Source organism: Schistosoma haematobium, chromosome 4, assembly GCF_000699445.3.
Source record: "Schistosoma haematobium chromosome 4, whole genome shotgun sequence".
Taxonomy (NCBI): domain Eukaryota; kingdom Metazoa; phylum Platyhelminthes; class Trematoda; order Strigeidida; family Schistosomatidae; genus Schistosoma; species Schistosoma haematobium.
In genome coordinates, this window is record NC_067199.1 from 39,610,213 (window position 1) to 39,625,902 (window position 15,690).

At 38.3% G+C, this 15,690-nt stretch overlaps 1 protein-coding gene across 1 annotated transcript; it reads left to right on the top strand.

Annotated features, from left to right (window-relative positions):
- The first annotated feature begins 510 nt into the window (after nt 1-510).
- Nucleotides 511-11,197, top strand: APH1B (anterior pharynx defective 1). The gene is made up of 6 exons (XM_051216381.1): nt 511-789; nt 3,075-3,225; nt 5,165-5,308; nt 6,102-6,568; nt 9,723-9,850; nt 10,535-11,197. Exons 2-6 carry the CDS (start codon nt 3,113-3,115, stop codon nt 10,688-10,690), a joined length of 1,008 nt encoding a protein of 335 aa, XP_051066971.1. The 5' UTR covers nt 511-789; nt 3,075-3,112; the 3' UTR covers nt 10,691-11,197.
- Nucleotides 11,198-15,690: the final 4,493 nt, after the last annotated feature.

Here is a 15,690-nt window from a genome sequence, read left to right on the forward strand (position 1 = left end):
CAGATTGACAATGGCAATATTTAAACTGAGAGAGTAAATTTATTTGGAATGAAGAATAAGCAGATGACCCATGTGGTCTTCTTTGTCTTGGTTGTGGTGTTGAGTTATAAGGCGTATGATCTTAAGAATAATATTGATTACTAGTGATCAATTGTTGTGGCGACGCTCCAATCAATTACGATAGTTTTACCTTCAAATACTCAGTAATCTCCCAAAATGGACAGTGTCTCACTACGACGCAACGAGAATATAATGCAAGTATTATACTCTAAGTTAAACTGTTTCTTCATGTTGATGCCTTTATTAAAGACAATATCAGTTTATGCTTCCGTCTCTTAACGAGTCCTTAGTAGTTTTATGAATTTCCCAAAAGTCCTCATGACATTTCTGCGCAAAGAGTCAGAGGGACAAATAAACGACATGGAGATAATAAATAGATTTTATCTACACCAGCAGAGGGAATGTGTACCGCAGTTTGTAGCTAATTTAAAAATAATTTAATAAAAGTATCAATTCGTGAAGGACAGAATGCTGGATGATCTGTTTTGATCTCCCTTGATCTAACTTTATAATGTGTCGACAGATGTAATTTGGATCGTGTTGATGATCGGCGCTCAATTTGAAACTTGGTCGTCAGCTGACAATTGGTTAGTTTGGGGTATTTAGCCTTTTTCAGCTCACTTATAAACCCTCTGTTTTGGAAGACGAAGAAAATCAAAGCGTGTCAAGTGCAAAGTTGATGTTAAGCAATTCGGGAAATCCAATTCGTTCTATATGATAATGGAATAGGTTAGTTTAGACTGTCGTCACACGACAGCTTTGCGATTGAGCAGATCAAATTAGTCACGCTCCCCTAAACTTTTCTCAACAACTCATCATCTTGTATGAGCTTTAAGAGAAAAAACCAAATTCATGTTCCAGGTAGACTAATTCGGGAACAACAATCGTCTCGTGTTACTTTGCTTTAAAGTAGCAGTAGCGAAAGCGTTTTTGATAAATTGCTTTTGGACAAAACTACCATGATTTCCTCACATATTCAGAATATTTATGGTATTTCGATTGTATGTTCCCCACAATAACATTCGGGCTAAGTTGATTCACTATGTAAAATTGATCTAAAGTAGCACTTACGGAATCATGGAAATATTTATTGACTTGCACATTCAGTTGTATCCTTGTCATTTCATTTTTCCACCCAAGCCATTACTGAATATGAAAGAGAATATACAAAATCCTGGCTTGCAAGTTAGTTGAACTGTTTAGAGAAACGTAGAGGGCTGAAAATATGGACCCCTGTTGTACCTAGTCTGTTTTTGTTCTAATTATCTATTTTATCAAGTGTTCAACCGCCTTCAACTGAATGAAAAATACTACGCTCTGTATATCGGTCGTTGTACTGGATATTAGGACTGCATTAAAAATAAAATGGGGATTTTGATTTTATAACTGCCAAGCAGTGATCATGCAATGGGTTTACTTTGAAATTATCCGAAAATTGATTTGTTTCTGTTATTCTATCCCCGACTCCTACACATACCATTATCGCTAGATTCACTTACTAAAACGTAAGAAAATATAATGGAACTACAATGTGGACTTCAAAAATAGACAGTTATATTCCAGAAGCATTTGATTGTCTTTCTGAATCAGGTTCTAGATATTGTCAGACCGGATAATTTGACACCTGACACTAATTCTGTTGAAAATATATTTAGTTTATTCTACAAAAAGGTACATTTGGTAACCAAAAATATTCCACCGAACACAAAATGACATTATTGTGAAGAAATGAAAAACAAACTAGAGGAATACAAAAGTCAAAAGTTTTGGTGCATGGAAGGACTCAACCACGGAGGGTTTTATTTAACAAGTCATGATGATCCAGCTGAAGATGATCCATAATAACTATACCTTGTACCATATTACCACAACGGAAGCTGAGCACTTCTCAATTGTCTACATAGTGCTAACTGAAAAGGTTATCATCCTCAAGCTCCCTCACTTCTTTATGTCAGTTTATCCCATTCTTGCTAGTTAATCCTAGTTAATTTCCTTGTGAATTTCATATTAATTTATTATCAGGTGAACTTTGATCTTAAGGTTTTTCACAAGTCCGGTATCTTTGCGGGTAATAGGATCGATGTTGATTCGTCATTCACCTCCTGGACCGCTATAATTCAGTTAGGTAGTGGTTGGAGATTAGTCAGCTGTTAGTATTATTTGCTTCAGTTTGGGCACCCGGGCAGTATCACAGCCCTCACACATATCAAATGAGATCTCTGTGGCGTATATGTATTTGATGCCTCCTTGTACCAATATCTATGTGTTGAAATAAATAAATAAAGTATTACTTGTATACTTAAGTAACTTTGCAACTTCGTTAACTGATTTGTTCTAAGCCGTATTTAGTTACTACTACTGGTTTTTGGAATAACTGACTGTCAATTTGTTCTTCGATTGCCGTCGGTCCTTACTGTATTTTAAGGTGGTAAAAATAGACCCTCTTTCATGTCTGTTAATATCTAGTATCTTTGTAAATTATGGTCATACTTTCGGTAGATTTACTGCTGTTTTTGCTGACTGGAAATACTGTAACTCACTGACTTTATGCTTTATCTGTAAGCGAACCTCATGTTTGGTTATTAAGACCGTTTTTGATCATGCAAACTTTATTTCCTGACTCGGTAGCCAAAAATCAAACACAAACTAGTAAGCCACAACTCAACCTCTTTTTTTATAGTATTGGAAATGCAACTTCTGTTTGAATCAGATTAAGGATTGCTACCATTGTTCAGTGGCCTCTTAAGCATTACAAATAGAACAAAGAAATACTTACCAATTTTATTTCGTCCATCCATTACAGTTCAGATATCTACCACAAAAAGTTTTTGTAGTATTCCTCTTCGATAGTGACTATTCTGTATATAATTTCTGCTTATTTTTGGAGGTATTCATTTTCATATTCCAAAGAACCATCAAAGGAATCATGACACCGTTGGATGTAATGTTAACGTTATTCAAAACTTACTGTTATAGTTTTGGTTCTTTGCTTTGTATTTTTTTTATATCTCTAGATACCAGTTCAATTTTCTATGCTTTTTGAATATAACGAATGACTTATTTGGGGGGAGTTGGCTGTACTCTTATTGGAGTGGGTCCTTGTTTAGTTCTTTTCCTATGTACAGTCGCCAATTGTCCAACAAAAGTCATTTTACTCACAGCCAGGTATTCATTACAATTTCATTAAAGTTATGTTTAACTGTGTTTCCTGTTTGCTCAGACAACTCTCAATTTTCTTGCATACGTTTGCTCGTATTGCTGGAAAGCCTTTTGAGACATTTTAATATGGTATTTTGAAGTTTTTCTTGTAACTTTCATCATTTATGAGCAAAACTTACAACCCTCAGGAGATTAGTAAACTACTTCGAAATTTTAGTTCAACAGTTTTAAAAGTGTCCCAGGTCACAGTCGATCATTTCAGACAACCAAGTACACAACGATTATATAGGATTTACTTTTAACAAACTTTTGTCAAATTTTGTCTTGTCCAGTTCATACATGTTTAACAACTGATCTTGTAAATCTTCAGTGCAGGTATTCAAAAGCCATACTGTAATGTCTTAGAGCCTCTAATTTTTGACAATTTAACCGGACACTTAAGTCTTTTCGTAGGTACTTCCGTTTAGGCGTATTTATCTCACTTTTGTCTCCGGATAGATAAGGGTTTCAACACGAACTCGTTCTTGACTATCAGAGAAAAAACATGAGTGTAAAATCTGGACCAAAAGCTAATTCGCATTGGGGCCTGTAATTTTAAACAATGTGAATCAAAATTTGGTTCTGCAACCGTGGTTTGTATTAATATACTTAGCTCATATACCTTAACTCTACTGTGTCATCCCTCCGAATTCAGACTAGTTTATTTCTAGCAACAAAATACCTCAAAATGATAAGGTGTATTTTTACTAAGTTTTACGAACTATGTGATAACTACTGGTGTTTCTTTGTGGCAGCAATAAATAATAATTCATCCATAGGAGTGATCTACATCCTCCCGTTTATGCTGATGACTTCAATTGAATGGTCTCTTTCGGCATACTTACATCCTAAGGGGATTACCATTAATTGAGTGACTATCTGAACTCAGTAGCTAGGTGGATAACGCTTTGGGTATTCGGAGCAAATATACTGGGTCTGAATATCGGCGTGAATATCAGCACAGATGCAGGCGTTATCAGTTGACGAGTCCCAAATGCTAAGAAACACACATCATGGATTCCACTACCAATCACTGTTCAACTGCTTAAAGTAAATATTAGTTTATGGTTATTCTCTCTCTATATATAATGGTCGATAATGAAAATACAAAATTATTGTGTCATTAAAAGAGGTACTAAAAGTCAATCAATATTTACAGCTACTTAGTCACTAAAAGATAATAAAATTGAAATAACTTATGAAAATAAAGTAATAAAGATTGTTCACTCGCTGGTTATAAGGAAGATAAAAATTTGGGTGAACATGTGTCAAAACAATTTACAAAATAAGATATAGAACAGATATCTGAAAGATAATTAATCTTTTTCATATAAATGACCACTGCAAATTTACCAATAAAAAGTGTTAACTTGATATTGGATTCAGGTCGTCATCGTATTTAAAATCTAATGATACATAAATATATAAACTAAATGCCCAGTAACATGCTTACGGTCACACGAATTAGGAAATACTATTAAATAGAGCATAATTGTTTACGTTTTGCGAGGATATGGTAAGAACTTCTTTTTCTTTATCAATGATCAGTCAGTCAGTTACAACGTAGGACCAGGCACATACATGCATCGGTCCAAGTTACCACACCTCCTTAGCACAGCAAGACGAACAATGATACAGTTATGGAAATAGATTGTTATTATATATGGGCTCCTAGGCATATATTTCATTTTTGAATATATGTGTCTAATGCGCCGCTGATAATAACTTATCATTCTTGCTGATGGCTTCATAAAGGAAAAACAACTTTAACTCATCGATCAGTATACTATCGATATTAAAATCTACCAGCCATTAATATGATTCAGTGCTAATCCCCTCTTTGAGACACTTGTTTTTTGTCATATCTTCTATTTTTCAATTCTTTCTTTTTTAAAATTTAATTTAGTGGATTTTTCTGGTTGGTGTCATTACTTATTACATCTGTGATGTGGTTTATAGTCACTCCACTACGAGCTTACCTTGCATTTGGGATTCTTATTGGTGTGTTATTCCAAGAAATTCTACGATTTCTATTCTTTTTATTGATTATGTACGTCCTTGTTTTGTCGATTGTATTACTTTTTTATTATCAAAGCTATTTACTTTTAGTGAGTGGGGCGGCTCATCTTAAGACAATCACTTTATATGTATATTCTGTCATGATAGAAATCAAATTACGACTGTATAAAACATTTGACACATGCTTACATTTAAGTAATATTTATGCTTGTGTTGCGATGCTTCCTAACCGTAGCTACTGCCTTGACGTAGTGATAGGGCGCAAGAGTCGCCATGAATAAGTCAGGTTAACTTGACTGAGGGAATTGTTCCTCTGGGTGCGAGGGCGAAGTTGTACTGCTAACTGCAATGGGGTTTAACGGTAGTAAGGCATTTCCTTCAAACATCAAGTCTAATACTGCTCAATAATAGGCTGTAGAATTGACATCGAGCAGTTGTCCCTTCTATACTTTTGTCACAATCCCGGTTTGCCAGTAGCATCTTTAATCCAGTTGTATTCTTGAAATACTTCAAGAAAAAGTATTCATCCACGACATGGAAAACTAGGAAGTATCAACCGCCATCATACCTTTAAAAATACTCAAGATCACTTTAACGTTAAATGAGAGATAAAATCGTACAGATTGACTGTATTCGCTATCAATAGTTATTATTCATGTACAACTGCATCGTACTTAAGATGAAATTGAAATCCAAATTGTTTAGATAAGAAAGTTGTTGATCCTCGTTAAGTAATAAATCACACATGTACACATATGTACTATGTAAAAGTGCTTTTTCTCACATGTTTTTCTATTCACTTTTACTTTTTGTTTCTTTTATAGCAAAGCTGAATCCGGCCTTCAGCTGATTGTAAGTAGTTCAACTACTACTACTACTACTACTACTACTACTACTACTACTACTACTACTACTACTACTATTTCAAGGCCACAGCTGGCTGATGGAATTAACAACGACAACATTATTGATAATCATAGTAATGGAATAGGAGAAACTGAAAGAAATGAAGTTCCAAATTTAACAAGAAATAGAAAAATATCTAGTAGTAATATTGTAATAACAAACGACTATGATCATAATATTTCGAATGATAATAGTAATAGTGGCAATATTAATAATAATAATAATGTTGTAAAACTTGATCATCTTACAGTCGCTTATGTCTCTGGTTTAGGATACGGTTTAATGAGTTGTATTATACAATCATTACGTATGCTTATCGATTCCTATGGCCCTGGAATAACTATGTATTCATCATGGAATTCGAAAACATTCTTTCTATTGTCGTGTAAGTGTATTATTATTAGGTTGTTTTGTTATGTATTCGTATTTTCTTGTGATAATTGAATTTATTATAATGTGATTCATTTACAAAGTACCGTAATTAGCTGTAAATTACATTTTTGCTGTGTGTTGATACCGATAGGCAATCAAAACTTGGTAATCTATAATAATTGCGCGCTACTTCACCATCTTACCATCCCAGTATAATCATATATAGCTACTTTAAAGGCGCCTCAGCATTTTCAACTCAAATTGTTATGGTACGGAAGTTTTAGAGCTGTACTTCACTGGTCAGTCTCCAAATTCCAATACTTATGTCGTAAGCTTTTAACTCTACCTTTGCTTGCTGAGATCTTGGAAACTAAATACTATCACTATGTGTTATCAAATAAATGTGTTACAGATTCCTTTAGTCTATGGACATGTACTTAATTAGTGATATACATTGTAACTCAATCTATCCTTTGTTAATTCTCTTGTTACTGTATCATTATTCAATAATCTAGGGTGCATTTTTCTGAAATGTCCTCACGATTTCCAATGATATTCTAGTTGACATATCAACGTAGATTAACGAACTACATTCATTGATTCCTAATTTGTTAGCATATTTTGTAAATGCTACTGTTATACAGAATGACTTTAATCTCACTCTCTACTAGATCCTAGTGCTATTAACGTAGTCTATAAACCAAAGTAGGTAAAGTATTGTTCGAACCTGAGACAAAGTATTTAAAAGTATGATGCGTTAGTCACCGTTTGATAGGACTAACGTTATTTAAAAGAAGCGCAGACCTACTTAATTTATTAGTCTGTAAAATGTTATCTTTAGTAATAAAATATAGACGATGTGATTTCATGTACTTAATGCATGATATTATAGTAAGCAATGAGTATTATCAATAATAAATGTGTTGTCAGGACTATAAAAGTTGATATACTCACTAGCTGTTCAAATAGGTTGTCTATTTATCAGGTATATGACTGCATTCTCCGAATTTAGATAAACTAATCTCTAAACCATGGGGGTTCACAAAGTCAATAGATCCACAATAGTTGTTTTCCTTTCTTGATTTCAGTGATATGGACTCACCTTAATAAAAGGCTGAACGTGGGGATGTCATGTTTTATGTCAGTAACGTTAAATTTGTTTATTTATGTAGAAAAAAGTAACCATTGGATCATGTTTTCTACCTCATACATATCATTAAGGATTGAATTTCCTTAAGCACTAAAGGTATTAGCCAAGTAGTTACAAATACACAGGGTTAATACTTTAATAAGTTAGCTTTTGTGGTGATCAGACGACAGTTTGACCATAAAAACACTGACGGTTAAATATATACACCCAATCATACTTTCACTCTTATTGACTAGATTTCGTCAAGTAATAATACCAATACATCAGTAAGAATCCTTGCATTTCTAATAAAACGCTTTTTTAATGAACACTAATTATGATGTGTTTGGCGATTACCTAGTATTAGGGTGGTGGATGCCACTCATAGGATTGCTTGCAAATAGTGCGAAGCCGAACATGGCCTTGAAGCTGTCACGAGCGTTAGACGGAGAAGCATTTTAATGCATCAAAAGCACGATGTAGACAGGACACTTGAAGGTAAGAAGAGAGTTCAGATAGCAGAACATACCACAAGATGCAAATGGATGGTCGAAGGCTATGTATACGTGTTATACAAAGACTTTGTGATTTTTCGCACTGAATATTCTTTCCTTCTGAAAATTGCCTTGTTTTACGATTGGCGTCACTGCCAGAATCAGGATGAAAGTGCTGCGGCCGGGGCCGTTCGAGGATGGAAACGTCGGGAGCTATCTGAGACTGTCCAAGACCGTGGCGGAGCTGGTCGGTGTGAGTGAGTAATAAGCGAGGGTGACAGTCTTGGGGACACTGCTGCGTGGTGGGGTGAAGGCAGCGTCCGGTGGAGTCGTTGAAGTGGTTGGGAAAGAATCTTGGGATGTCCGCACTTCTTGGTTGCTGATGGAGTTTGACAGCTTGGGTGACTTTCAAGTGGCATTATAATAGTTTAGAGCTATGCGTTTCGCGCCACACGGAAACCGGCTAATATTGATATCTACATTAACTAACCTGCATCGACGTGCGTTTTTCGCACTGGGCGAGGAATCTAAGGATCAACTGCTGGTGTCGCAACTCCACGGGGAGATATCCCAACAACTACGAGTGGATAGACCCGCACAACTAGTAGAAATCTCGGAAATGGCTAGGGCAGCTAGACAACTGATGAGTCTGACCGTATCATCGACAAAGGATAACTGTAAAACCTCAGTCGCTTTGGAGGTGCAGACCAAAGATCTACGACAACAACTGGCGGGACACGAGGAAGTTTGAAGACGGAAGTTAGGTTATTTGAGTGTTGGAAGGTCAAATATCACAGAAGGGATTGCCCCAGGCAGCGGAAACAAAACCCGTCTGGACGTTACAACATGCCTTTCGTCCTTAAAACGACGCTTGAGGTTGTTGGGTTAGTTAATAAGGGCTCAATGTACACGAGTAAATGGGAAAAATTGGTTTGCTTAGTTGAAACGGGCGCGGCGAAATGGTTAATAGATAAAGGGCGCTGTTAAATTATTAGGCCGTACAAACGGTGAGCGTACATACGCTTGAAATTTTAGCGGTGACGGACTGCTGCATCAAAATAAATTGATGTAGAGTGCAATATCCATTCATTGTAATAAAAGGGATACAACAGACGGTATTGGAAGCAAATTTTCTTAGAGAAATAGAGGTATTGCTAGACACAAAGAACAAGAAAGTAACCACTAAACGTGGACAGTTAATATACGGAAGCAACGGAGGTACAAACAGCAACCATAAGGGGAAACGATGTAATCAATCGTGAAATCATACTTCTGAAGGCGCAACATAAATTGCGTTTATTTCCTTTCGGGGATCTTCTACTGATGTTGCCTATTGTAGTGGCTTATGATCAGTCTCAACACGGAATTGTTGACCAAGTAGATATGGTTTCCATTTGCCTACCACCCACACGATCGCTTTGTTAAGCAAACCAGTAATGTAATGCGTCTACTTCAGTCATCAAGTAATTCCATGTAACTTATATATTGCATTTTTACCCACATATAATATCCAACTTATTGAAATCGTTTCTTTTTTTTGTTAGCGTGTCAGTGTATGTGTATATCAATGCTTCAGGTGTTTTGGTCTCTTATTCTGTTTTCTGCGTTTGTACAACGTGCATATGGTCAAATTATTCTTGTATACTTTATGCATTTCGGACTAGCTGGCATGGTTGGTGTAAAAAATTTTCTTATTGCATTTATGATACATTTTCGATGATAAATAATATTTATGTACTTTGTTTAGAACTCATCCATAAAATAAAAGATATGTCAGATTGATCTAAGATCTATGAAAATCAAACACTATGTTGGATTCTTGGCAAATTTATATATGAATATATGCAAGTAAAAGATGATTCTATATTGAATAATGATTGTGCTAGGTTAAAAGAAATCACAATTAAGGTGATAAACGCATCAGTAACAAGAAACAACAGTGACCTATTTCTGACTTAAATCACTTCACCATATACAACGACGATGTTGTGGATTTTCAAAAAATTGGATTTCTTCAAACCTACTTATCAAAATAACAATTGTGTACTAGTCAGTAATGGTTTATGATTGGATTTCTTAAGACTTTAGTTAAAGGGCACGATCTATGAAATCAATCAAACAATCGATCACATTGTAGGCAAATGCTGAATAACTGAAGTTGGTTATATTGACCAATGTATTCTAACGCAATAAATAAAAGTATCGTGGTTGCTACGAGACATCAGTAGGTGATGCATTGATTTGTTTCAAATTACGGTAAAACAACAATGGGTCTTGATGAAAATTATCCTAAACTTAATCAATCCATTTTTAAACTATACCGACATTATGTTTATATTTATTATTGATTTTACAGTCGTTAATCAATACGTTCTCATCACCTTGCTCAGAAATTGTATGTACAATATACGTGATTTGCCTCATAGGAATGATTATATTCGCTTATTATCGATTTCGTTCACAATTAGACACTAATTATGAAAGAAATAATACTGTCGATTTTATTAATTGAGACAGTAAGAGAAAATTTTATACAAGCGACAAACAATCAATTTCGTCAAAATCCTTTTTGCCGTTCAAAATTCATTATTCGGTACAATTAAAAATATAGATCGACCTTTTTCTTTTTTTTTTTTGTTGTTGTTGGAAAAACGCAATGGTTAATATGAGGAATCTTTAACTTCTGTATCTTGTTTCTTTGTAACTATATGAGTTATGTAACACTATGTTTATAACTGTAAACATTATTAATAACACACGTAATAAATTGATCTTTTAATATTCCATTTATATTTTCATGATCCTGAAATTTATTGAATCGATTTTAAACAAATAAGTTCAGCTAGAGAGAGACGTAATCTTTAATTAGATTCTCAAATTCTTGAACATAAAAGGTATTAAATTTAAAAGATGGAATTAATATCACACTAATATTTAAAAAAAAGAACTATATATGCTCAGTTATTAGACTACATCTAACATACATGCGGATTTATTCAAACCATTATTGAATAAATAGTATTTTTTACAATTTGCTACTGTTACTTTTGTGTCTAGATTTCATATCAACCAATAGATGAAATTGATACCTTACCACAACTCTTTATTTTTTTTGTTTAATTTAAAGCAATATTATTGTTGTGCTAAGCAGAGCTCTTATAAAATATCATAAATATGAATAAACAAAAGGTTGAGGTTTGTGATTAGCGGTGTAAATTACTGAACAATTAGAGAATTCAAGATTATATCGAAAGGATTAGATGGTAATTGTAGTGACCTACTTTTATCAAGAGAATGCGATTAGTGTAATGAAAACAATTTTTATTATAACTAACTGTACCAATGATTCTTTTACTGTGCTAAAGACAGTCACAATGCTCTTCTATTATTCTTCATTACTGTTTCGTGGTTCGTCACCCCGTTTGGACGTACTTTCTCATCTCAATTCCGCTAGTACCTTTTCTAAGCACAATCTCGGTATTCATTCGATACCACGAGATCACCAACGAAATAAACTTGGGACCATTTAGTAGCTATACGTGAGGTCGTCCTCAATTCTAATGTACCCAATGCTTACGATCGCCTCAAAGAGACCATTCTTCGACATTTCCTCCCATCGAAGAAGGAACGAATGAGGACATTGTTAGCATGTCACCCTCTGGGTGATGCTAAACCAAGCCATCACCTCACGCGCCTGCAATCCCTTGCAGGACCTACAGCAGCCGACCCTGAAATAGTTAAAGAATTATGGCTCGAGTCATTACCGGCTTATATTCAATCAACCGTGACGGCTCTGCTCGAGGATGCGCCACTTCATCAGGTCGCCCTCATAGCAGACAAGATTTTAGCGAGGACTAATAACAGAGATAGCTATGTAGTTTCCTCAGCGGCACGTCCTAATGTAAACAAGGACGCCGGTCATTCTTCGGCTCACGGTGACAGGGAAGGGTGTATCCACACACGTCTTAGTTTTCGAGACCGTTGTGACATACCCCAACCCTACGTCACCCGAGCTTGTCCACGTTCCCGCAAAGCCGCCACCACTCGCCCAACCAGGACATCTTCCAAGCCACGCCGAAAGGCGGCTCCGGAAGCGAGTGAAGGTTGGTGTTGGTTCCTTCGCGTCTGGCGGCCGCCATTATCGAGCACCGTGCTCATACAAGGCGGCCGTACTCGCCGGCCCTCTCCCCCAGGTTGGCCGTTTATTCTATGTGCACGATTACCGCACAAACGCTAGGTTCCTATTAGACACTGGGGCCCAAGTCTCTGTCGTACCACGTGGTAGCAGCAAGCCACAATGCTTCGACTACGCGCTGCGAATGGTTCAGTCATTCCTACCTATGGTACACGACAACTCGCGGCCAACCTGGGCGACCGACAACAGTATCTGTGGACGTTCATCATTGCCGATGTTCCCACAGCCATACTAGATATTGATTTCCTACAGCACTATGGATTGCTAGTCGATGCACGTAGGCCGCAGCTAATCGAACAATAAATTCATGAGCTGCAAAGCCCACACTAACGTGTAACGAATCCTTGGCAATTTTTATTCGCGTGACGATAAATTCCCCACATTGACTAAACCACTCGAGGAGGTTTCATCGGTGACCGATCGTGTGGTACACCACATAGTCACCCGCGAACCACCAGTCACGGCAAGACCACGCCGACTGGCACCGGACAAATTAGCCTTCGCTAGATGTGAGTTTGAAAATTTACTAGCTTCTCGTATTATTCGTCCTCACAGTCCCTGGGCCTCTCCTCTTCATATGGTGCGCAAAAAGGATGGGGTTAGTTGGAGACCATGCGGCGACTACCGAGCACTAAACGTAGTTACGCGCTTTGATAGCTACCCTATCCCCCACATACATGACATCACAGCATCGCTGAAGGGCACGACTATCTTTTCTAAGATCGATCTGGTACGAGCATATCACCAGATCCCAGTCGCTCTTGAAGATATCGAAAAACTGCTATCACGACTCCTTTTGGTCTGTTTGAGTTCCTACGAATGCCTTTTGCATTACGGAATGCTGCTCAAACTTTTTAAAGGTTTATCGATAGCATTGTACGAGACTTAGATTTTGTTCACGTCTATATTGATGACCTGCTAATTGCATCATCAAACGTAGATGAACATTATCAACATCTTACGCTATTATTCCAACGCCTTTCGGATAATGGAATAGTAGTCAACTCGGACAACTGTGAATTGGGTAAACCGGAAATAATATTTTTGGGTCACGTCATTAAGCAAGAGGGTATTCTACCTTGCGAGGACAAAGTGCTAGCGATAAAGGAGTACAATGTGCCGTCCTCACTCAAGGAACTGAAGGCATTCCTCGGTTTGGTTAACTTCTACCATCGTTTCATCCCACACGCGGCAGAACGGTTACGACCATTAACCGACTTACTTCGCGGCAACCCACGCAAATTAGAAATGAACGATACCGCACGTACTGCATTTACAGAGATCAAAACGGCTCTGGCGCAAGTCACACTTCTCGCTCATCCCGACCCATCAGCCACGCTTAGTATAGCGGTTGATGCATCTGATTTTGCTATAGGAGCCGTTATGCAACAAAACATCTCCGGTAGTTGGCAACCCCTCGAGTTTTTCTCACGACGCCTTACTCCCACGGAGACGAGATATAGCACTTTTGGTCGCGAGCTGCTAGCAGCCTACTGCTCCATCAAACATTTCCGGCACACCGTAGAAGGACGTCAATTCATCTTATTCACCGACCACAAGCCCTTAACGTATACCCTGCATACCAAGTCTGACCGCTACTCACCACGAGAGTGCAGACATTTGGACTATATCTCCCAATTCACGACAGACCTTCGTCACATCAAAGGCGAGTCGAACTATGTTGCCGATGCCCTATCACGTATCCAAGCGAATGCAATTACTTTACCGGTGCTCGATCTTCCTGCTATGGCAGCCGCCCAAGCAAACGATCCCTGTTGTACAAAAGCACCACAATCTACGTCCCTTCAGTGCCAGGAAGTACCACTAGCTACGAGCTCAGATACTATCCTATGCGATACGTCTACCGGTCTTCCCCGACCCATCGTACCCTCTTCTTACCACCGTCTCGTATTCGATGCCCTGCATGGATTGTCTCATCCAGGTATCGCAGCTACATTACGTCTCATCGCTGCACGATACGTCTGGCCGTCCATGAATAAAGATGTCCGTATGTGGGCAAAGCAATGCTTACGATGTCAACGATCAAAAGTGCACAGGCACGTAGCCGCCCCCTTGGCATGTTCGCTACGCCTGATGCTCGCTTCGATCACGCTCATATAGACATTGTAGGACCACTACCATCATCGCATGGGTATGATTACATGTTCACGTGCATCGACCGTTTTACAAGATGGCCCGAAGTTATACCCATCACGCCTATTACGGCGGAGACAGTTGCCCACCGCTTCGTAGAACGATGGATAGCGCTATATGGTTGTCCCTCGACTGCCACGACCGATCGAGGACAACAATTCGAGTCCGCGTTATTCTCCTCACTTACCCGGCTGCTTGGTACGGAACGCATACGCACTACCGCCTACCACCCAGCTTCAAATGGTTTAGTTGAACGGTTTCATCGCCAACTTAAAAGTGCTCTTCGAGCACACGAAAACGACAATTGGTACGAAACCTTATCGCTCGTCCTCTTAGGCATCAGAACGAGCTTGAAGGCAGATATCCAATGTCCCGCCGCTGAACTGGTATACGGCACGACATTGCGTCTGCCTGGGGAATTCTTCACACCACGGAGCAGTAACGGTTTCGGTAAATCAGACTACGTCCACCAACTGTCTGCATTTATGCGAACACTGTCTCCGGTGTCAACTCGTATACAACATCGACAGGTCGCTCGCCCTCGAGTTATCTACCTGTTCACATGTTTTCATACGAGTAGATTCGGTACGCAAACCATTGCAACAGCCTTACGAAGGACCTTTTCACGTGATCTCTCGTTACGAAAAGACCTTCAAGGTTGATCGACACGGCCGCGTCGAGATCGTCAGCATTGATCGTCTCAAACCAGCACATGTCGGTGACAGTGCCCTACCAGATAACTTGAAACTCAATGCTAGACCTATCAAACCTACTAGCGGGATCCTTACATCTACTTCAGGTCCCACGCTAGATACATTAGAGACCTCATTCTCACGTCCCGGTCAACAGCACGTGTCATCTGCGCCATCTACGAACGAGACTACCGTCTCACGTTCTGGTCGCCGAGTACGCTTACCTGTACGCTTTCGCGACTAACTGCACAGTCAATAACGGATACGGTGTAGGATTATTCCTATACTACATGCATGCTACACTTTTCTCTTTTTCTTTGATTTTTGTATCCTGAGCCTACGCCACCGACCATCGCCCGTTTGGTATCATCGACTTCAGTCAACCTTGGCGAAAGCTGGCCTGATCACCCACGCTCTTGTCAACGCACTCAGTTGATAAATTGGTTTCGAATGTTTGGCATACATATGGTC

Coding starts and splice junctions, on each gene's coding strand:
- APH1B (XM_051216381.1), top strand. CDS start 3,113: ATGACTTATTTGGGGGGAGTTGGCTGTACTCTTATTGGAGTGGGTCCT. Junction 5,309..6,101: donor CTATTCTTTTTATTGATTAT/GTACGTCCTTGT, acceptor TTTCTTTTATAG/CAAAGCTGAATCCGGCCTTC. Junction 6,569..9,722: donor AACATTCTTTCTATTGTCGT/GTAAGTGTATTA, acceptor TTTTTTTGTTAG/CGTGTCAGTGTATGTGTATA.